We start from the raw sequence: 19,965 nt of genomic DNA, 5'->3' as shown, positions 1-19,965 counted from the left end.
TGACTGGCTTGATGGCGATCGACGTGATTTTTCGATGTCAAGAGCTGATTAGTTTTTGGAATTGATCGGTCAAGCCGTTTGAAAGTTATTAAAAAAAACCACATTTGAAAAAATTTTTTTTCGCAGTTTTTTTAAGATTTCTCAAAATCTTTTGGTCCGAATCGGTCCAACTTGTATTCAAAATCTAAGTTTAGTCAAACCCTTTCGAATGGCACCAACCGTGATCAAATCGGTCAAGCCGTTTAAAAGTTATGAGAGGTTTACATACATCCACACATACATACTTACATACATCCATATATACATACATACATACAGACATACTGACATAGACACCATCGTGGGAATAGTCAGGGAAGCTTTCTAGGACCTCAAAACGTCGAGATATGATGAAAACTCGATTTTCGAAAAACGGGGTAAAAACAATAACTTCCCGATTTTTGAAAATTGTCAATTTTCTTAGCGGGAAGTTAAAAATCATTTTTCAGGTTCTTCCAAGGAGCTTAACGGTCATTGGTTTTTAGGTTAATAAACCTTTAAAATAGTTTATTTTTAATGCGATATATTAACTGATGGACATATATTGAAAAAAAAAAAAAAAAAATGAAAATTTATTGTAAGTCGTTAAAAATTTTTTTCACTGGTTGTGTTCAACTCAAAAAAATTTCTTGGTTTTTAAATCATGTCCGAAATTTTAGCATTTGTTTTTTGCTATTTGTTACTACATTATAAATAGGAGGTGATTTATCACGATAAATAGCACCCGATAAAATAGATAAATTAGTTTAGCAAAATAAAAACTAAATTAAAGTAAGTTAAGTTGAGTCAAAATAAAAAAATCCTCGAGTGTGTTACTGTAGTCTTGGGTAATTAATTTAGTTGGCTTGTGTATGAAATAGATTAAGAAGAGATAATTAATCCTGACCCCTATCACGTTCAGCTGCGATTTTTTGTTGAGTTTACGCGTGTGATATAAAATAGTACGGTTGAAGGTATTCCTATATTTTTTTTTGCTTATTATTTACTTGTGTTTATTTATTTAGGGGCGGTAATTGAATCACTGATATCAGCAAATATTTAACTATTTTTTGGTTTTCTTTATCAATTTAATCAACACAATTAGTGTTGAAAAAACTATTGTAAAAAAATTGCGTTCATAGATTTCTGAATCGGTGACAAGTGGAGTATTTTTTCAAAAAAATTTTTTATAGTAATTTATTTATTTAAAAAATTGTGAAAGTGATTAAATAGAAGTTTGTGGTAGGAATAGAAAATAAAATGTATTTTTTATTAAAGCTAAAATTTTACTTGAGAGTTATTGATCGTAAGAAGAGTTTTTTGTTATTAAAATCAGAAATTTTCTATAACAATTCTATGTAATAAAAATGAAAAACTTATTGTCGCTTTTCTTCGCTCATTATTAGGATAATTGGATGGGTTGTTAAAAATACAACGATAATTTATGCTATTTATAAATGTAAGAATATTTCATAGTACTTTTATTGAGTACACGAGAGTGTTCCTTATTTACAGACGTTGGAACCTTGGAAATATTACTTGGAGCATGAATATCTAGTGAGTCTACAGACGTATAATATGAGCTAGAGTGATATAGAGAGGATTGAGCGATGATATCGGTGGCATGGAATAACGAGAAGCGTCATTTCTTTGAGAAAAAAATTTAAGTTTAAAGTATACGTATCATTCCTTATACTCTCGCGCCTCGTCGGTTATAATTTCTTGATAGAAGTACGTAATTGATAGATAGATAGATAGATTTATAGTGACTTGTGTGTATATACAGAGTTTTATTTTATCATTCATTTTTATTTGAACTAGCAAAGGCTCAAGAGCTCAGACATATTTTATCTTAGTTGGCCCAAAAATGTCTATGACGTGGATTCGGTTTTTTACGCTCGAGTGCTTGGGTTTTCGCATTGACTTTGCCCACTGATGTCCTCTTGAATTTTTTTCCCTATACTACACTGTCTCTGTCTATCTATCTCTATTTTATACTTTATTCTATTTTTCATCCTCCTCGTCTAAAAAGCACAAGTATAAAAGCATCTCGTTCAGTGAAACGCAAAATCGTGATACGCGTGATAGCCCTTGGAAGCTTTCAAGCTTGAAATCAGCTTTTGAAAATTCACAGACTTAACATTTTATTTTAAGAGTTAATCAATCGTAAGTCCATATACTTTTACATATATACATACATACATGTATGTCGACGGACGTATGACAGAATTTTGTTATTTATTTATTTATTGAAATGGTTAATGGGACATAAAAAAACTACCTAATGGTCCATAGAAAAATCCGAGAGGTTTTTGGGAGAGCGGGGCTTGTTAACGCGGCAAATATATGCCTCGGGTCTCGAGGATAAAAAATATGGATATTCATTATAAAGTGAGAGACAAATTTATTTTTTTATATGAAATTCATTTTTATAGAGTATTGAATATTTAAAATAATTCTTTAATGCATCAATTTTATTATTTATTAAAAAACATACAATAAAGTTATTGAAACTGTGCTGTAGTAAAAAATGCATTTACTTTTATCACTGTTTTATTTCTAAGTTTTTATTAAGAAAATGTAGGACAGAGAATATTCAAATTTTGGACAAAATACTGAGACGCTATTTGACCAAGTAATTTTTGAATAAAAAATCATTAAACTTGGCAGGAGTATGTTAATAATAGTCTTTCGTAAATTGATTCTTTTATTTTTAAATTTAATCATTGAGAAAAAATAACAAAATGATAAATAAATAGGTTGAGTTCGCGCGTAAAACTGCCTTATCTCCGGGCCCATCACATATTCAAGTAAATAAACTTTACTATAAGGAAATTACTAATAAACTTACAACCAATATAATCTTCGAGATTGATTTATTTTTTTGGTTAATCTTTACTTTAGTTTAGATTACTTATAAGACAGAATTATTAAAATGCAGCTAGGTTTGGATAGAAAACTTATTATCAACAAAAAATTTCATTTACTATAGTAAATAAACTATAGTTTAATTTTTTTGAGCAGTGTTTGGAGTATTGACAGTCAGCCTGATAACCTCCAGTACATTTTTATGTGTTTCAAATAAACAATCCGATATATTCAATTGGAATTTTTATCACTAGTCCAGACTGAATTACCGACAACAGACTATACTACATGCTTTTAACTTAATGAAAAAACTATATTTATAGTATAATGAAAACAAAAATTTTTCTTTATTATATTGCATCAAATATTAGAATTAATGAGTCTCTCATTGAACTAATTACATATAAATATCAATACTCACTAATTTCCAAGTATTTCTGATGGACAGGATCGTATTGCTCCCAGTTGATCGACCGAAACTTGTTTTTTTCTTTGGTGATTGCCATTTGAGCCTCGTTTCTTTCGTTTCTATGGTGCTCGTATGCATTGGGGTTTCTGTAACGAGTAATTGAATTTGATTGTCAGTGAAAACGTCTCTGATATTGTGATTGTTTAGGGTAGAGAAGGGTAGTTTAATAGTAACGGAAACTATTTGTTAGTGGTCGCTGTATATTTTGGCGGGGGAGTCTGATGTTAATAGCTAGTTGCGAGGTTGTGTCTCAGGGCATCACGAGTGTACCAAGCACTTCCGGTTACTTTGGAAGCACGTTAGCTCATGCCGGACGCAGGAAGTAAGGTACTGTTCGTGGTTGTGTTTACGTTGACCGCAGGACATTCTTGACATCCTTTGAGTACATGTTAAACAAACCTGGTACTTTTGTTAATTAATTTCTGGCTAATATGTGACCAAATACTGAAGGAAAACTCTTAATTAAGTGATATTTGATTTTAGATCGTGTCAAAAGACTTTTGATAACAATGATTTACGGAGTGACTTGTTGAGTGAATGTGGAGTGGATAATTTCTATCTAATTAAATCCTTTTAGAGTGAAATTAAAATCGAGACGAATTTTTTTAATTAAATTATTAGAAAAAAAATTTTGCAGAGACGTATTAGGTATTTAGTGATTTAAAAAAAACAGTAAAACCTTTTTCCTTAGTTTAATACAATGAATAAATTTTAATATTTCAAAAAATTGCATTAATATTTTCTAGTGTCTAATACAAGTTGCGTTTTTTGATAAATTCTCCTTATAATAATTTATTTGTTGATAAATCCTAAAAATTTCCAAATGCCAATTAGTTTTAGTAATGTAGAAGCAGGAAAAATATTTTGTTGTAAATATTTTCTATGCTTTTACTTTACTAAAGGTATTCGTTTTTAAGTAGTATTAAGTTGTTGTAAATTTAAGGATTAGACGAAAAACGAGTATTTCTAACATGCTGTCACCAGATGTCAAAATATAGTTACTCTGTAAAATGGTTAAGATTATTGTAGCTTGAGTGCGAGTGAGAGAACGAGCAAGAGTGTATGAAGTATGCAAGTATGCTGTTGAGAGATGGGGGTGAGAAGGGACCGAGAGGCCCAGGTAATTTTAAGAGAAAATTTTTAAGTTAGTCTAATACCACCCAGGCTAGGAAACAGTTGTATGTAGTACTTCTCTTATCAATAAACATATTATTATACTTTTACTAAATATCGCCTCGTGTTGTAATTTCTTTTAATTAATATAATTCTAAAAATCTATATTTTACAGTAATATTAAATTAATGAATTTTATTTAATTAAATAAAATCATGTTAGTACCCGAGTTGAAAAAATTAACTAAAATGAACTTAACTGCTATATAAAACAATTGATTTAAGAAGGGTTTATATTTTTTCTCTCTCTCTCGCTCTCTATTGGACAAACGAGAGTATCTCTGTCATACTTGTACAACTTATGGAACCTTAAAACGGATTTTATGCATAAATAAATGAAAATTTTCCAAAAAAGCGCTTCGCTCTTCGATGGATAATTTAATTATCTATCGAAGAGTGAAGCGTTTTTTTCAAAATTTTATCTTATTCATGAGCAAAACTCGTTTGAAAATCAACTATCAACCGCTCTTAAGCTCATGTAAGTTCATTTTTTTGACTCGGGTAGTATTTTATTTTATATTTTTTACATCAGGATTCACAATGTGGGTGAAAATTTACGCCTGTTTACATTACACTGTTTTGTATTAGACAAAAGTTCTTGAACTAAAAAATTCTTTGCATTGTTGAAGTAAATTTTACTTCATTAAAAAATTATTTTTTTTTTTACTAGAAACAGAGAAATCCTTTAAAATAATTTTCTTGGTTAAAAATTTTTTTACATTCAACCAAGTTAATTTTTCTACCAATGAATCAATAAATTCCCTCCAAATATAATTTTGGATAATTTTTTTCAAATAATCATTTTTTTAAATCTAAATTTATTAATCCCATAAAAAATTAGAATGCTTGAAAAATTTAAAATAAATATTAAAATTAAAAATAATTTCCGAACCTATGAATCATCTTTAATGTGAATTTGGTAATCCGACAGTAGAACGGTGATATCTCGACGTGTCTGACGTCAGATTTGCCTGATTCGATTGCCGTTATCTCGTACTGAGGATGCGGAGAGTAATTATGCGGTTGTACACACATGATGCGCATGACCGTCAATAATCCTTTGGACAGCTCGTCCAGTTGACGAGATAACCGGATCGTTAATTTAAACTCACGAGCGAGATCAAAGTAGAATCGTAATTAGCATTCGTAAAACCGATTCAAAAATACTGATTTAATTGGTCCATCGATCAAAATTTCACTCCAAATACTCAACTAATTAGCCACTCAAAAAGACTTTACTGTTTACTGCACTTTTTAAATAATAATCACTCGTAAGAGGACTAACGTAAACGTCGCATGTTTATCTAGAAAATTAAATAATATACGCGGCGATTGATTGGAAGTCTTTGATCTCATAATTGGCTACTCAGTGGAATCATAATATTATGTTATCATACATTTGATAGCAAAGTAGCTTTACTTCCTCACTCATTACTTCCAAATGTGGAGATTTAGCATGGTCAAATTTAGAAAGAGAGAGAAAGTCCGTTTTACGATGGAACTTTTAGTCCTCTAGAGGAGCGCGTTCTGCGGATTATAATTAGCTGTAAAATGGAGCTTCAAAAGCCGCTCAGTGGCATTACCGCATTGCGTTTCAAATTGGTAATGGCCAGTCCAAGCTGCTCTTGCTCTTTTCACAACTCTTTTAAACACGTACAGATTAATAGAGTTTTTACTTATTAATTTTTTTTGTTCTTGCGACAACTCTTTACTTTTGGGGTTTTTTCGAGGCATAATCCAAGTTTATGTAACTTTTTGTTAGAAACTGCTCAAATTTCCATTCTTGTTGATACTTATCTTTAACTCTTTCGATTTCTTAAAAGCTGTCTAATCACTAAGGGTTTTCAAAAACGAATTAGGCTTTTTTTAATTTTCCGCATTTAAAATTCATAATTTCAAAAGTAGAAAGTTATTGATTTTATTGATAAAGTTATTGATATCGCTATTATTTACAATGATTTTGTTGATAAAAGTTAATTTTTCTATTTAAATAAATATATTTATTGACCCAAAACCTTATAAATACTTTTGTGCTTAAAAACAGCAATCATAGGCAATTTTAAGAATTTATCGATATCCGTATTATATCCAGTATAAAAATTTGTTTTATTTTTCATTAGTTGCAGAGCACATTCGTTTCGCTTCAAGCTTGAGGCATGCAACTATTTCATAATTTTATCAGTAAATGAAAAATTATTGACATAGTTAATTAAAAAAAAAAAAAAAGAAAAAAATCGATGCGACTAATGGGAGAATTTATAAAATTTAAATCATTTGAATTTAATAATTCCAATTAAATTAAAAATGAGATGAAGATTTACGTGAAATAAAGCGGCGTGAATTGAACGCCGGGTGTGGATGAAAGGGAACGGACGATTGAACACCTTTTCATTTGCGTTTAATATATATATATTGAAGAAATTATTTTTGCGAGATTCTCCGGAAAAAATTTCACCAATTAATTGATTGCTAACGTGGATGAATTTTTGTTTTACTTTTATCACCGAAGAGAAGTGAGTATTGAAATCAAGGAGGATTACAAATATTGACGGCATAAATTTTCGAGCAAATGGAGAGAAAGAGAGAGAGAAAAAGAGAGTATTAATGGAAAGTGGAATAAATATAATTCATAAACGCACAATTAAATATTAACGTTATCATCTAAAATGACAGGTCATTTATTTATGCCCCACTCGAGCGAGATTTGGACTAACAGCTCGACAGACAGACTGAAAATTCGAGGTGGTCTGCCAATTTGCTTCCAATTCCATTCCATTTCGTGGAGAGAGAATAACAACGGCGGATAGGATGGTATATATATAGCGAGCTCGAGACGTAGAGGTTCGTTTCGAGGCCAAATCTGCTGTTCTTACTAACGAGCAGAGACGCCAGTGGCGTCTGCCTCTGACATTCTCATCGTTCGAAGGATTGTTTAGTACTCGAGTGTCAGTTAAAATACGATTTACTCAAGACCCATTTTCCAATTATCAATTATCTTGACAACTATTTTAAATTATTATTTTTTTTTTACTCTTTAATTTCATCAGTTCTTTATTTACTGTCATTCGGCTTAACGAAAACATTCCTTAATTGTTAAAAAAAAAAAAAATTTATGTATTTTTTCATCAGCATTCAATTTTTTTCCTTATTCGATTGAAAAACAGTTTTTGAAATTAAAAAGTTATTCTTCAATTGCTTCCTTCTTCATGTTCGAGTTAATTTTCTTGATTCAAGAGTTTTTTTTTTATTTTTAAAAATAATTAAGTGCTTTGTAAAATTATTAAAATTCTTAAAAGAAGAGCTTTTTTTTTATTTTCAAGTTTGATTTTTTCTCAAGAGTGAACTTCTTGAATTAATTTGATCTGAATATCTCGAAGTAAAAGTCAAATTTAAAAATAAATACAATAATTTTCTTTTAGTAACTTTTTTCTCAGCCAATGAATCAAAAGAACAATGTCATTTAATGATTTGTTAGAGTAATTATTAGCAACATCAAGGAACACCGAAATGCTATTAGTTAGGCGTTCTGGATACAATATCGATCCAGTAGCGAATAGTGAATGTCGCTGAAAGCATAATCAAATTGTTGCGGAGACATCTCAAGTCACGAATAACCAAGTTGCGTTCTCCTTAGTTGTATTTGACACAGGAACAAAAATAGAGATAGAAGATAGAAGAGAAATAGGAGATAATATTATATGCATGTAGTTAGCGAAGGGAATAAGATCTGTTGTAATGACACGGGTACTCTATACTTCAGATAGGGTGTAAATTCGAGGGATAGGTTTCCAGGGCACGTACTTCCAATATCGCCTTAACGCCTGACAAGCTAAGAATTTTCACTGATAGGCGTTCGGGCGTTCACTCGACGCCTTTAGGCGAGCATCCGTTTGTTCTCCCATTTCCGAAATTCCATTCCACGCTCCAATCGTTTCATCCCTGATAGCCGCCAGTGAGAATTTACAGAGATAACTTTTCGTACGAGTATTTAGAATTGGAATTTAAATTCATTTATTTGTATTGTTAAATTGATTACGCTTAAGCTGTCTTCATAAAATAGTATATTACACACCTAGGGAAGTAAAGTAAGAAATGTCTCAGATCACATGTAATTGTCGGCCGAGGCAAAGCCGAGGTTGACAAACATGTGATCTGAGGCTTTCTTATTTACTTCCCGTGGAGTGTATACTATTTTTTTGCTCGACGAAGGCAGGAAGCGGCACTTTCGTTTAGCGCAGCGGGCCGAAAGTTGACGCTTTCTGCCCGTCGAGCAAAAAAAACAATTTCGAGTCACCTTTCTTACTCTTATTAATAAATAATAACTCTATTATCGCGGAAGCTATTTTTTTTTCATTTTAAAAAATTTTAATTTCATTCAATTGGATAAATTTAATTGAAACTTGATAATTCTCTCAAATATAATTTGTAATTCAACTTTTTTTATTTTTTTAATTCATGTAGAAATTTAATTCGACGCAATTAATCGATAAAAATTTTTTATTTGATTCATCTACCCATGAAAAAATTTTCCGATATGGTCTGATGTCCATATATCGCGTTATCAACTCTAAAAAGAAGTATCTTAAACTACATGTCCTTTTAGCTTTGAGAATTTTTTTTCTCTTAACTAAATTGGGTATATAAAAAAAATGTATTTCTCATTTTTCTAATAAATTTCCACGTTTCTAACACTCCTAGAGTAATTAAGGCGAAGACAATTTTTCAATACGGCCTTTCGGCTTTGTAGAATCTAAGTGCACATAATTTGAGACACGCTTTTTTAGTGATGCGATATGACCATATCAGAAAATTTGATTGATCCGTATATAACCAGGTATGAAAATTGGCCCTATCAGAATTTTCTTTTCACGGGTATTATCTACAAATTTTCATTTTATAAAATATTTTTTTGATTACATTATTACATTATTTTTATTTTATCGAAATTAAAATATTTAAAAAATACAGGATGAAACGCGTTTATAAAAGAGAAAAAAAATTGGTGTTTATTTCGCTAATAGCCGGAGGAAAAAATCTCAGTAAAAAGCAGCTTTTGTCTGTTTTTAATAAAAATGATGTGACAAATATTGGATAAAAAAAGTTTAAAAATTTAACGCTCAACTGAATGCCCAAATTTATTGATAAACGAGTTTTATGCAAAATTTCATAACATAAATTAATTATTTATACAGTTACCGGGGAGTTGATGTTGCAGAAGCAAAATAATGACAGTAATTGGCTTTAAATATTAAAGCAAATCAGAGGATTTTCAAATATTAATTTATTCTTTTTTATGCTTACATTGTTTCGTCGTAATATTACTTATAAGCATAACCGAGACAAAAAAATAGACAAATAGATTTGTTCGCACTTTGGCAATCGTCAAAATGATGCTAATTTATGATATATTGTTATTATATAAATGGATTAAGGAAATAATATAGAACTCCAATTAATACAGCTGTGAAAGGGAGTGCATGCGTGTGGTTTTGAAACTAGCAATTAGTGTCTGAAAATAATTAATGCATTAATAACAACTTGGAAAGTCGATAAATTCGATGCAGACACATGTATAATATAATAGAAGTGTGTGCAGCAACAGTGAATGTTCAAAATTTTATTAATTCATTATCGATATTAGTCGGCTTAACATTAGCTTTGTGCTTTTATCTATTCAATTTTTAATTGCCTGTCAATGTTTAAACAAATTTTTACTTAAATAATCACTTCAGGCATGAGATATATGATAAGATATATGATAATTATTGAAAATAAACCTGAATATAAATTAGAAGATGTGAAGGTTAAGTTCAAATTATAAATTTCACCCTACTTGATTTATAATATTACAAAAATCTAACATTAGAAGAAAAAAACTTAATAATAGTTTGAAAGCTGGTTTTTCAGTAAAATATCGAATATTTTAAAAATTTTATTGAGATATTTTTTGTAGAAAATCTACTCGTATTCTTTCCCGCATCACAGCATTATTTATATTTGTAAAAATGCTTGCCGTAAGATGGACGGTGTGGCTTAATGTATATAGAATAAGCGAATGGAAATTTAGTATAGACCGGATAGCTCAAATGGTAGAGTAGCCGACATGTCTTCGGAAGGTTCTGGGTTCGAATCCCAGTCCGAGCTATCTAATAATTTTTTCTCGCATATTCTATAAACTCACATTAAGATGATCCTCTCCACATTCCTTTCTCAATCCTTTCCTACCAATATCCTGTTACGTGAATGTGGAACGCTTCACGTAATAATTACCGTAACTCCTATTCTTTCCCGCATCACAGCATTATTTATATTTGTAAATTCGACTAGAAGAGTCAAAAATAAAATAATTTCTACTTCTCTAAAAAGAATAAAAAGATGATTTTTTGAAAATTTTATTTTTTTGATTTCTCAAAATCTACAGAGCCGAATTAATTCAAACTCATAGAAAATTTAATGACAACGTAGAAATAGTCAGAATAGCTTCTTAAGACTTCAAAACGTAAAGATTTGGTGAGTACTCGATTTTTGAAAATCGAGATAAAATCAATAACTTCCCGATTTTTCGGAAATCATTGATTTTTATAGCGGAAAGTTAAAAATTTACAAACTTTCTAAAATTATCTTCAAAAACTTGTTCTTATAATTTTTTGACCATTTCAAAGTTTCAAGTCCAAAAATCAACAACAATATTTCCAAATAAAGTATTCAATTAAAAATTAATTATCGTAAAATTTTCCGAGTATTTTTGCGAACCGCCCGCTGTTTAATTAAAATCAATATTTTTATTGGGCGTGTCTGCGGGTATTTGTTACGCGTTGTTTGCCATCGGAGTAATGTTTAATTGTTTAAAGAGTTGTAATGAGCTAAATGCGTTATTTCGGTGCAGTGGAGTGTAGCGGTATTGGATCCGTTATAGCTCATCTGTACGCTCACCCCTATCTCTCGGCAGTCGAAGGTACCGTGCTGTTTCGTCAGGTAATTGTGAAAGCGCTAGTCATTAGTGATTTGTCTCGTAATTAAGGTGCGCAAGCAGCGAATTTAGCAGTAACCTCCGGAAATACTTGTATATATCTATATCTATACATTTAAAGGTATATTCTGTTGAGGTAGGGTAGCAAAAGGGTGTGGCAACGACATTGAATGAGTTGAGAGAGAAAAGCGCCGCAGTTTGATGTGTTTATGTGAATGTGTTTGAATTATCTCAATACTATTTCCTCTGCTCGTGACTGTGCTTTCAACTGAATCACAGTTCAACTATACATACTACACACATGAGATAGATAACTGAGTAGCGTCGAATGACGATTCGAATCTCACCGACAGACAGAAACGTTAAAGCCTTTCCATTCTATACCGTAGTAATAGGCAGCGGGATAATTTTAGGGTATTTAGGTGCCAGGCAATCCTGTTGCAATTCTCTGGAAGCAATGTCCTATGTTCTACTGCACCCATCGACAAGATCGTGTCCCTCGTGCTAACACATACTACATACTACGTGATCGAAATAACGAGATAATTGAAGCGTCGATCGGTGCTGACGAGAAAACCAGACAGACATTAGAGAAAGACAGCCCCTGCAGAAGATCCAATTGCTTTATATGAGAAAGCAACAGGATAAATCTATATACTAAGTCTCTGGGGATACTTAACTTCGGTTCAATAACTTTATGTTCACGTAATCGTTTTATCGTTCACAAATTGTGTTTACTGTTTAGGATTATATTTTTTAGTATGCAAGAAAAGGATTGAGAGTTCGTGCAGTTTAAAATGTTAAATTTATACACAGTAAAAAATTTTTCGTAATTGCACGCAGAAAAAAATTTCGTTAAATAACCTAAGATATGTTCTAGTAACAAATGAATTTGTTAACATAGGGATAACAAATTATATGTTAAAATAACAAAATTTAGGTTATAGCAAGTTATTGATGTTTTATAACAACAAAAAAAATTGGTTCCCATAGCAAAATCTTTAAGTAGATTCGACAAAATAATTTAGTTGGTATAACAAATTTTTTTGTTGAAACAGCAAAATTATTCTATTAAAATAACAAAGAAATTTGTTATAGTAAATTTCATAAGAATCCATAATTTAAAAATATGCTATAATCAGCGATATCTGATTTGGAAAATATTTTAGCAACAAATTAGTTTTGTTATTGCAATAAAACAATTTGTTTGGACAACAAATTGATTTGGTGATTTAACAGATTGGTTTGTTAGTACGACTTGAAATATTTTGTTAATGCGACTAATGGATTTGTAACTATAACTATATACATTCATTTGTTACCAGAACATATTTTTCAGTTATCCCGTCTTTTGTTATCTCAACAAAATCGTTTTTATGCGTGTGTGTAGAGTGTTAAAATTTGTGTGTTGAATATTACACTCTAGTGTGTAGAATTTAACATTCTAGTGTGTTAAATCATTAAATCAATACATGAGAATGTTAAATTCTAAACTCTAGAGTGTAATATTCAACACACAAATTTTAACACTCTACACAATGACGAAAAATTTTTTACTGTGTAGTTTCAGATAATTTTATTTAATACTTTTGGAAACAGTAATTTTTGGAAAAATTTTTTGACAGTAATTCTTATTGCATGTCGACAAATGTGATAAATCTGGAAATGCTTGAAAAAATTAAATTTAGAAATTTAATTAAGTCTGACCGAATTTAAGTCATACTACTTATTTCGCTCTTTTACTACAAAAAACCTCAAAAAAAAGATTGTATTAAAAATTTTAATTGATCTAAATATTTTTTATATTGTTTCGAATCAAGCAAAAAAGTTCTTAAACTAAAAAAATTTTCTTGGTTTGAATAATTTTTTTTGGGTTTCAAAATATTTTTCTATTTTATTGAAGATAATAAAATTCTCCGACATGATTTTTTTTGGTTCAAGATTTTTTTTTTTAACAAGTTACATTGCTTATTACTGTGGTATAATATGTTAACTATAATATGAATCATCTATTAGCCAGTATACTCGATGAAAATTCATATAAATGATTCATATAATGAAATACAATTTTGTTTATTCAATTTCACGATTGAATTTTTATTTACTTTATTTATTAAATGCTTTTTTTTTTTTAGCCAAATATAACTGTGTAATAAAAATTTATTTAAAAAAATGTCCGTACATATGTTAAAAAAAAAGACCTCAATAGCTGACTTTCCGCGAGTTATAAAAATATAAAAAACCAAAATAAAATCCTCTATTATTAATAAAATCTACAGAAATTCAATCATCCATAAAAAATTTTTTTTTGTATCGTTTGATGTATTATTTATAAAGTAAAAATAAACATTTATTAAATGATTGGATAACATCATTTGCTCAGCAGATAGTATCATGTTATAAAGCATAAAATTCATAATATCGAGTGAAATAAAATCAATATAAACTATTAGTTATTTTTTCATTATAAACTCGCGCTCCGGTGGGTTTGATGGATGAAAGCCGGCAGCTGGCAGCTGGCAGCGGTAACACAAATAGGATCAAACATCAAAGTGGATAAAGTACCATTTGTATTTATTATCTGATGCTGAGTAGAAGCATTGCCCATAATTTTGAATAAATACGGGCGATACTCAACTCCTCCAGCCTCCCTATTTCGGTTACGTAATTCACGTTGACTGACGTTAACTCCAGAGGATTATCCAGAGTATTATATATACCTCCGATCTTCTCTCTCTTTCTTTCGGACAATATCTGGCGATCGCTTGAACTTTCTCTCTCCCTCTCTCATTAACTATAGGTCTCACTTTGTTTGTTTCCGAGCCGATCACCATGAAACAAGCATCGCCTATTCTACCATACTACTATACTACTGGCAAGAGAGCAAGTTCACCGCGGTTATGTTGATTTACTCTATTCTAGTCTCAGCTGGAACTTTAATTATCGCATGACTCAAGTGTTCTCCCTTTCTAGCATTAAATTACAAGCTATTAAACTCGTCCAATCGTTATTTTGTTTAATAAATAATGCTTGAAATACAATATTAAATTATTATTTCATTATCTTTCTTAATTATAACGTCAACATGATTAAGTATTCACCCCTAAATTCCTAATTACAAATAATATAAATATTTTATGCATCCTTCGTTGCTTGATTTAATTTTTTCGAAATAAATTGACAACACTTGGCTAAAGTTATGATATTCATGATATTCAGACTGAATATCAACGATACGAAAAAATTGATAAAAACCTTCCTTTTAGAAAATTATATTTCCCACAAAAAAGGTATCATACTTTTGTTGTATTGCTAATAATTCTTCCAGAATTTTTCCTCCAAACTTTTCCAATCAATTTCATAATTATTCAACGCACACTGATAGAAGGATTTAGTTCTATTTAATAAGATTTAGTAACAGATACTAAATGATTTAGTAACAAACCTTTCATTACCAAATATTTAGTAAAAGGTACTGAATCATTTATTGAAGCCCATTTAGTTCCACCAAATAAATATTTAGTAGTATTTAACAAGTGATTTATTGGTACTCAATAAATCTTTTATTGGTATCAAAGAAATTAACTTTTTAACTAATTTTAGCGTGTAACCTAACTTTTTAACAAAATAAATAAAAATAAATAATTTTAAGTAAAAATATAAGATATTATAAAGAAAAGAATCTCATTAAATTAAATTTTTTTGTTTGAGACATTGATAAAATTAAAAATTAAACAACAGGGTGGCGATTGACCTGGAAAACCTGGAAAACCTGGAAATGTCAGGGAATTTGAAATTTCTGGAATAGTCAGTGAAAAGTCAAGGAGTTTTAACTTGGTTCAGGGAAATTTCTAGTTTATTCTAAAAAATAAACTAGAATGCTATAGAAATAATAAATTATTTCTATAGCATTCTAAAAATCGTACTGTAGATAATATGTTTAATATTAATTAATGTTATTTATATTTCTTCTTTTTTGTGATCAATAATATTAAAAAAACTAAATGTATGGATAATTAATAATTAAAAAAAAGTATAACTTCTCAATGATTAATGATAATAATAATAATAATAATATCAATTATTGTATTTTCAAAAGTTATAAACATTAAATCAAAAGAAACTGATCTTTTTTGAATAGTTAAAAATCTGCAAAAGAGTATAACATAATTTATAGTTCCAAATTTTTACTCAATTCTGGATATTAGATATGAATTCTACCATACAAAAATTATTTTTAAAATAATTTGCAATTATAAAGAATATTTGAGTAACAATTATTTTTTTGTAGGTTCTGGAATTTTATTTTTCGTCAGGGAAAAGTCATGGAAAAGTCAGGGAATTTTTAAATTAGTGTTCAGTCGTCAACCTGAACAAGTTTTTAACATACACTGATAGAAGGATTTATTTGTATTAAAAAATATTTGTTAATAGTTAACAAATCATTTATTAGAGACGACTTTTTAGTATTAAACAAATATTTCTTAATATTTAAAATGATTTATTTGTATTTAATAAATCTGATATTCATTTATTAAATATTAATAAATCTTTTTAAATACTAAGCAATATTTGTTAAGGACTAAAAAGTGGTCTCTAATAAATGATTTGTTAAATATTAACAAATATTTTTAACTATAAAGAAATCCTTCTATCAGTGTATCAATAATAGACAAATTCAAAAATGTAAACTAAACTCCACTGAGAAAAGACATAAATAGAAGACATTTATTGGGAGTATGTATGTTTTTAAAGGTTTAATAAATCTCCCAAAATCGAGCTGACTAAAATAATCAGAGCTAGTAAATAAGTTATGTATCACATAAACATTGGAGTTAAAGCATAGCCATCTACCGACAATACTTACCAAATAAATATTTATTACCTGTTACTAAATACTATTTGGTGGAAATAAATATTTATTTCCATATAATAAGGCTTTGTTCATATAAAGAAATCATTTATTAAACTGTAACAAATAATCTTGATGGGTACAAAATATTTGTTTCTCTGAAATAAATAAATAAAAATTTTGTTACTAGATCAGTTTAGTACTCAGTACTAAATCCTTCTATCAGTGTGCATAATTAAAAAATTAAAAGGCTTAATCTCGCACAATTATCACGTATGCCTGCATTATACGATGATTGCTTAAGGATTACGATAGCAAAGTACAACGAGTATACGAAGAGGCATGATATAGTGTATACATTCAAAACAGTGTGCATATATTTCTCAGAGAGGCCACTACGCACCCATGTTTGCAATTGCCGGTTTCGCGGTTATTGGAGGCGAGTTGTATGTTTAACCGACACTGAGGCTAGAGGTGTGTGCTTACGTAAGCCCGGCAGCAGTTACATATACATATAGTGAACAGTGAACAGTAGTGTTGCTTTACTCGATCGGACGATTATGCTAAATTATTGTTTACAATTGCAATATCGTATTTGCCAAGCAGGTAAACGCGTTAATGTTAAATCAGTTAAATATCTTAGTGACTTGTTGCCCTGAATAATTCTATGCAGTAGTATTACAATCTACCCAGAGAGTGAAGTTCCTCTGAATAGAACCCCCACAGACTTTTTCATTAAATAATAGATTAATTAAAAATTAAAAATAATAACCAGAGAAAAGAAGAGAAATTAAAAAAATTACGGTCCGCTGGGAAATCATTGAATTTTATTCTGATTGCTGTTGGAGATTTTTAAGCACTTTATTTTAATTTATTTTTTATTATTATTTTCTTTTCTCTATTTTTTTAAATTGCTGATCCACCTCTGAACTAATATCACTGGCAGCCAGTGCCCGGATCGATCCTATCGTCGACGAATCTACTTTCTTCTCTTCTTTGGTGAAGCTAGGCTTTCGCTCCCTCAACATCACGATTCACCCCTTAATAGAATAATCACGTTCTATCGCCTCACCGAGATTGCCGTACTTAATTTGCTTCCTGGAATTACCTGAGATCGATTACACAAGCTACACCATCTCGCTTGTACCCACTAAACCTTTCTCGCGCAACTACTGAACCCCAAGCCTCGCCATCTACTACATGTCTGCATTTCTCACTTAACCATTCACGCATACATACAACCTACAACCTACAACCTACAACCTACAACTCAGATCTTAAGCCACTGAGTTTAGTTACCTGTTGCAAGTGTCAAGATTCAACCCTATCTCGTTAGGTTTCAACGATCAGACTACTCTTGTAGCTTGTCGCTCATAAACCCCGATGATAATTGCCCGATTATCAATGTCGATGCTTAACCTTTTCATCAAGCTAATTTTAATTAATTTCCGCTAAAATTTCAATTATCATTTATTTGTTATCTAATGATTGATAATTTATAAAAATTGTCTATTGATAGAAAAAAAAATTTATAAAAGACAATAAATTGAAATTTTTTTTCGCTTTGAAGTTTGTCACACGCATTTACGAAAATAAATGTGAATTTACGCCACAAATTTCAGGCTCATATTGCAACACCGACGTTGTTGGAAAATTGCTCCTTTGTGGCTTACTGACGTAAGTTACTATTAGCGCGTGCGCAAATTATTTAAAATATAAAGAAATAATATTTTTTTCTTACAACCGAATTATAATTTCAGAGTTTATAAAACAGCCAATAACTTTAATTTGTAAATAATTTTTTTTTTTTCTAAATCAATGATTTTAATTTTATTCATATCATAAATTTAAAATACGATTGAATTAAATCGAAAACAAAAATGTCTACTTAGATAAGAAAACTTTAAAAATAAATACAAACTAACTCGTATTATATTACCAAACTTGAAACTAAATCTAAAAAATCTAAAAAAAAAATATCGCTTCTTTACATTATTCCAGAAAAGTTATTTTCAATACAGCCAGCGCCTCGTCAATTAACTCATTGTAATTCAGCAGAATTTTATTTACTGTCAGTGAATGAGCATAGACTAGAGCAGCACTGTACAGCGAAGTGTAAAAGAAAAAAAGAGTTACAAAAAATAAATACAGACAAAAGTTGATACTGAAACAACCAACGATGGAGTTACCACGGTCACACGTCACTGATTCTTCGTTCGTACTTTTTCTGGTACACATAGATACTCACTATACCCCATACACCGTTTCTTTTTCTACTGTTAACCCTCTTCTCTATTTTGTTTACTTTTCCTCTTTTTCTTTTTTCTTTATTTATCCAAGTCCACTAGAACTCCCGTATATAAAACTGTTAGTTGTGGTGGCAATAAATAAACGTGTAACGGGTTTTCTTAACTCCGTTGAATCCACAACATATGTATGTATACATTAGCCACATAGAAATTTACGAAAAGTTAGTACATATATACCCATATATAAATATAGAGCTTGCAGCTCACGATTTACAGTTAAAACTTTGGACTAGCACTTCTGTCAGCCAGTTAGATTGTACTTTAAACTAAAAGTATTTTCGTTTCGTTAAATTTTGATATATGATGGATTTACATATGTATTTATCAACATTTAACATATACAGAGCTTATACTCGTAGTAATTTAAAGTTGGGATAAATTACGCACAAGCTGACTTGTTTTAAACAAATTTTATTCTATTATATTATTTTATAAATATACATACATATTATTACTTCTCACCAGCATAATTACATCACCGGTGTATTACCTTATTTCACGGGAAAACTTTAAATATGGTAATTTAATTAGTAATTTTAATCATAATTACATCTAGGCGCGGTAACTGAAAATTATTAAGGCTCTTTACTGACGGGTGTATTATGTAATTGTTGTGTAATATTAATACTAGCTGAATAATTTTGAAGTATTGTTATGACGGGAGTTGTTTAACTTAATCTCACTTACTATGTGGGGCTCCTGATAAAGGTGTGTGTTGTGAATGTAGCGATGTGATGTGATATGAAGGGTTTCAGTGTGTGAGCTCACATCAGAGGATTTAATTTGTAGACAAGGGTGTATGCATGTGTGATGAAGGTTCAGGAAAATAGTACTCGAGTGAATGGAAAGAGACTGTCGTGAAAACGGTCAAGTATGCGGTCAAGTTTAACTAGACGTGCTGGATAACTGACCCATAATTCTTGCAGCCCACTGTGATAATTCCTTTTACGAGGGATTCGAATTTACATGACAATTAATCGCGGGTAAATGTGATTTTAATTCACGGAAAAAAGTAAACTGTAATAAATAATAGTCGAGTTGTAATAAGTAATAATCAACTTATAAAAATTACCATTTCAAACAGTAAAATCGTGATTTTACTAGTCACTATGTAATATTTATCATTTAAACGCTACAATTTATTATTTACACGCTACAAAATACTATTTCAAACAGTAATATTCGCTATGTGAAAGTCGAAAATGTTAAAGTATAATAATTAAGAACTTTGACTTTGATATTTATCATTTCGTACGTAAAAAATGATCGTATGATATGTAAAAAATATAAACAGTTAGTAAATTTCT

At 29.9% G+C, this 19,965-nt stretch overlaps 1 protein-coding gene across 1 annotated transcript in view; it reads right to left on the bottom strand.

Annotated features, from left to right (window-relative positions):
- LOC123264344 (neuroligin-4, X-linked-like) overlaps positions 1-19,965 on the bottom strand; it is a 314,172-nt gene that overhangs the window by 32,677 nt on the left and 261,530 nt on the right. Inside the window, exon 9 of the mRNA XM_044727584.1 lies at positions 3,308-3,441. Within this exon, the coding sequence (XP_044583519.1) occupies positions 3,308-3,441 (134 nt within the window). The remainder of the gene's footprint in view (positions 1-3,307; positions 3,442-19,965) is intronic.

Source organism: Cotesia glomerata, linkage group LG4, assembly GCF_020080835.1.
Source record: "Cotesia glomerata isolate CgM1 linkage group LG4, MPM_Cglom_v2.3, whole genome shotgun sequence".
In the NCBI taxonomy this organism is placed as follows: Eukaryota; Metazoa; Arthropoda; class Insecta; order Hymenoptera; family Braconidae; genus Cotesia; species Cotesia glomerata.
Note: the sequence above shows the minus strand (reverse complement) of the source record. Positions and strands in the feature narration are given on the sequence as shown.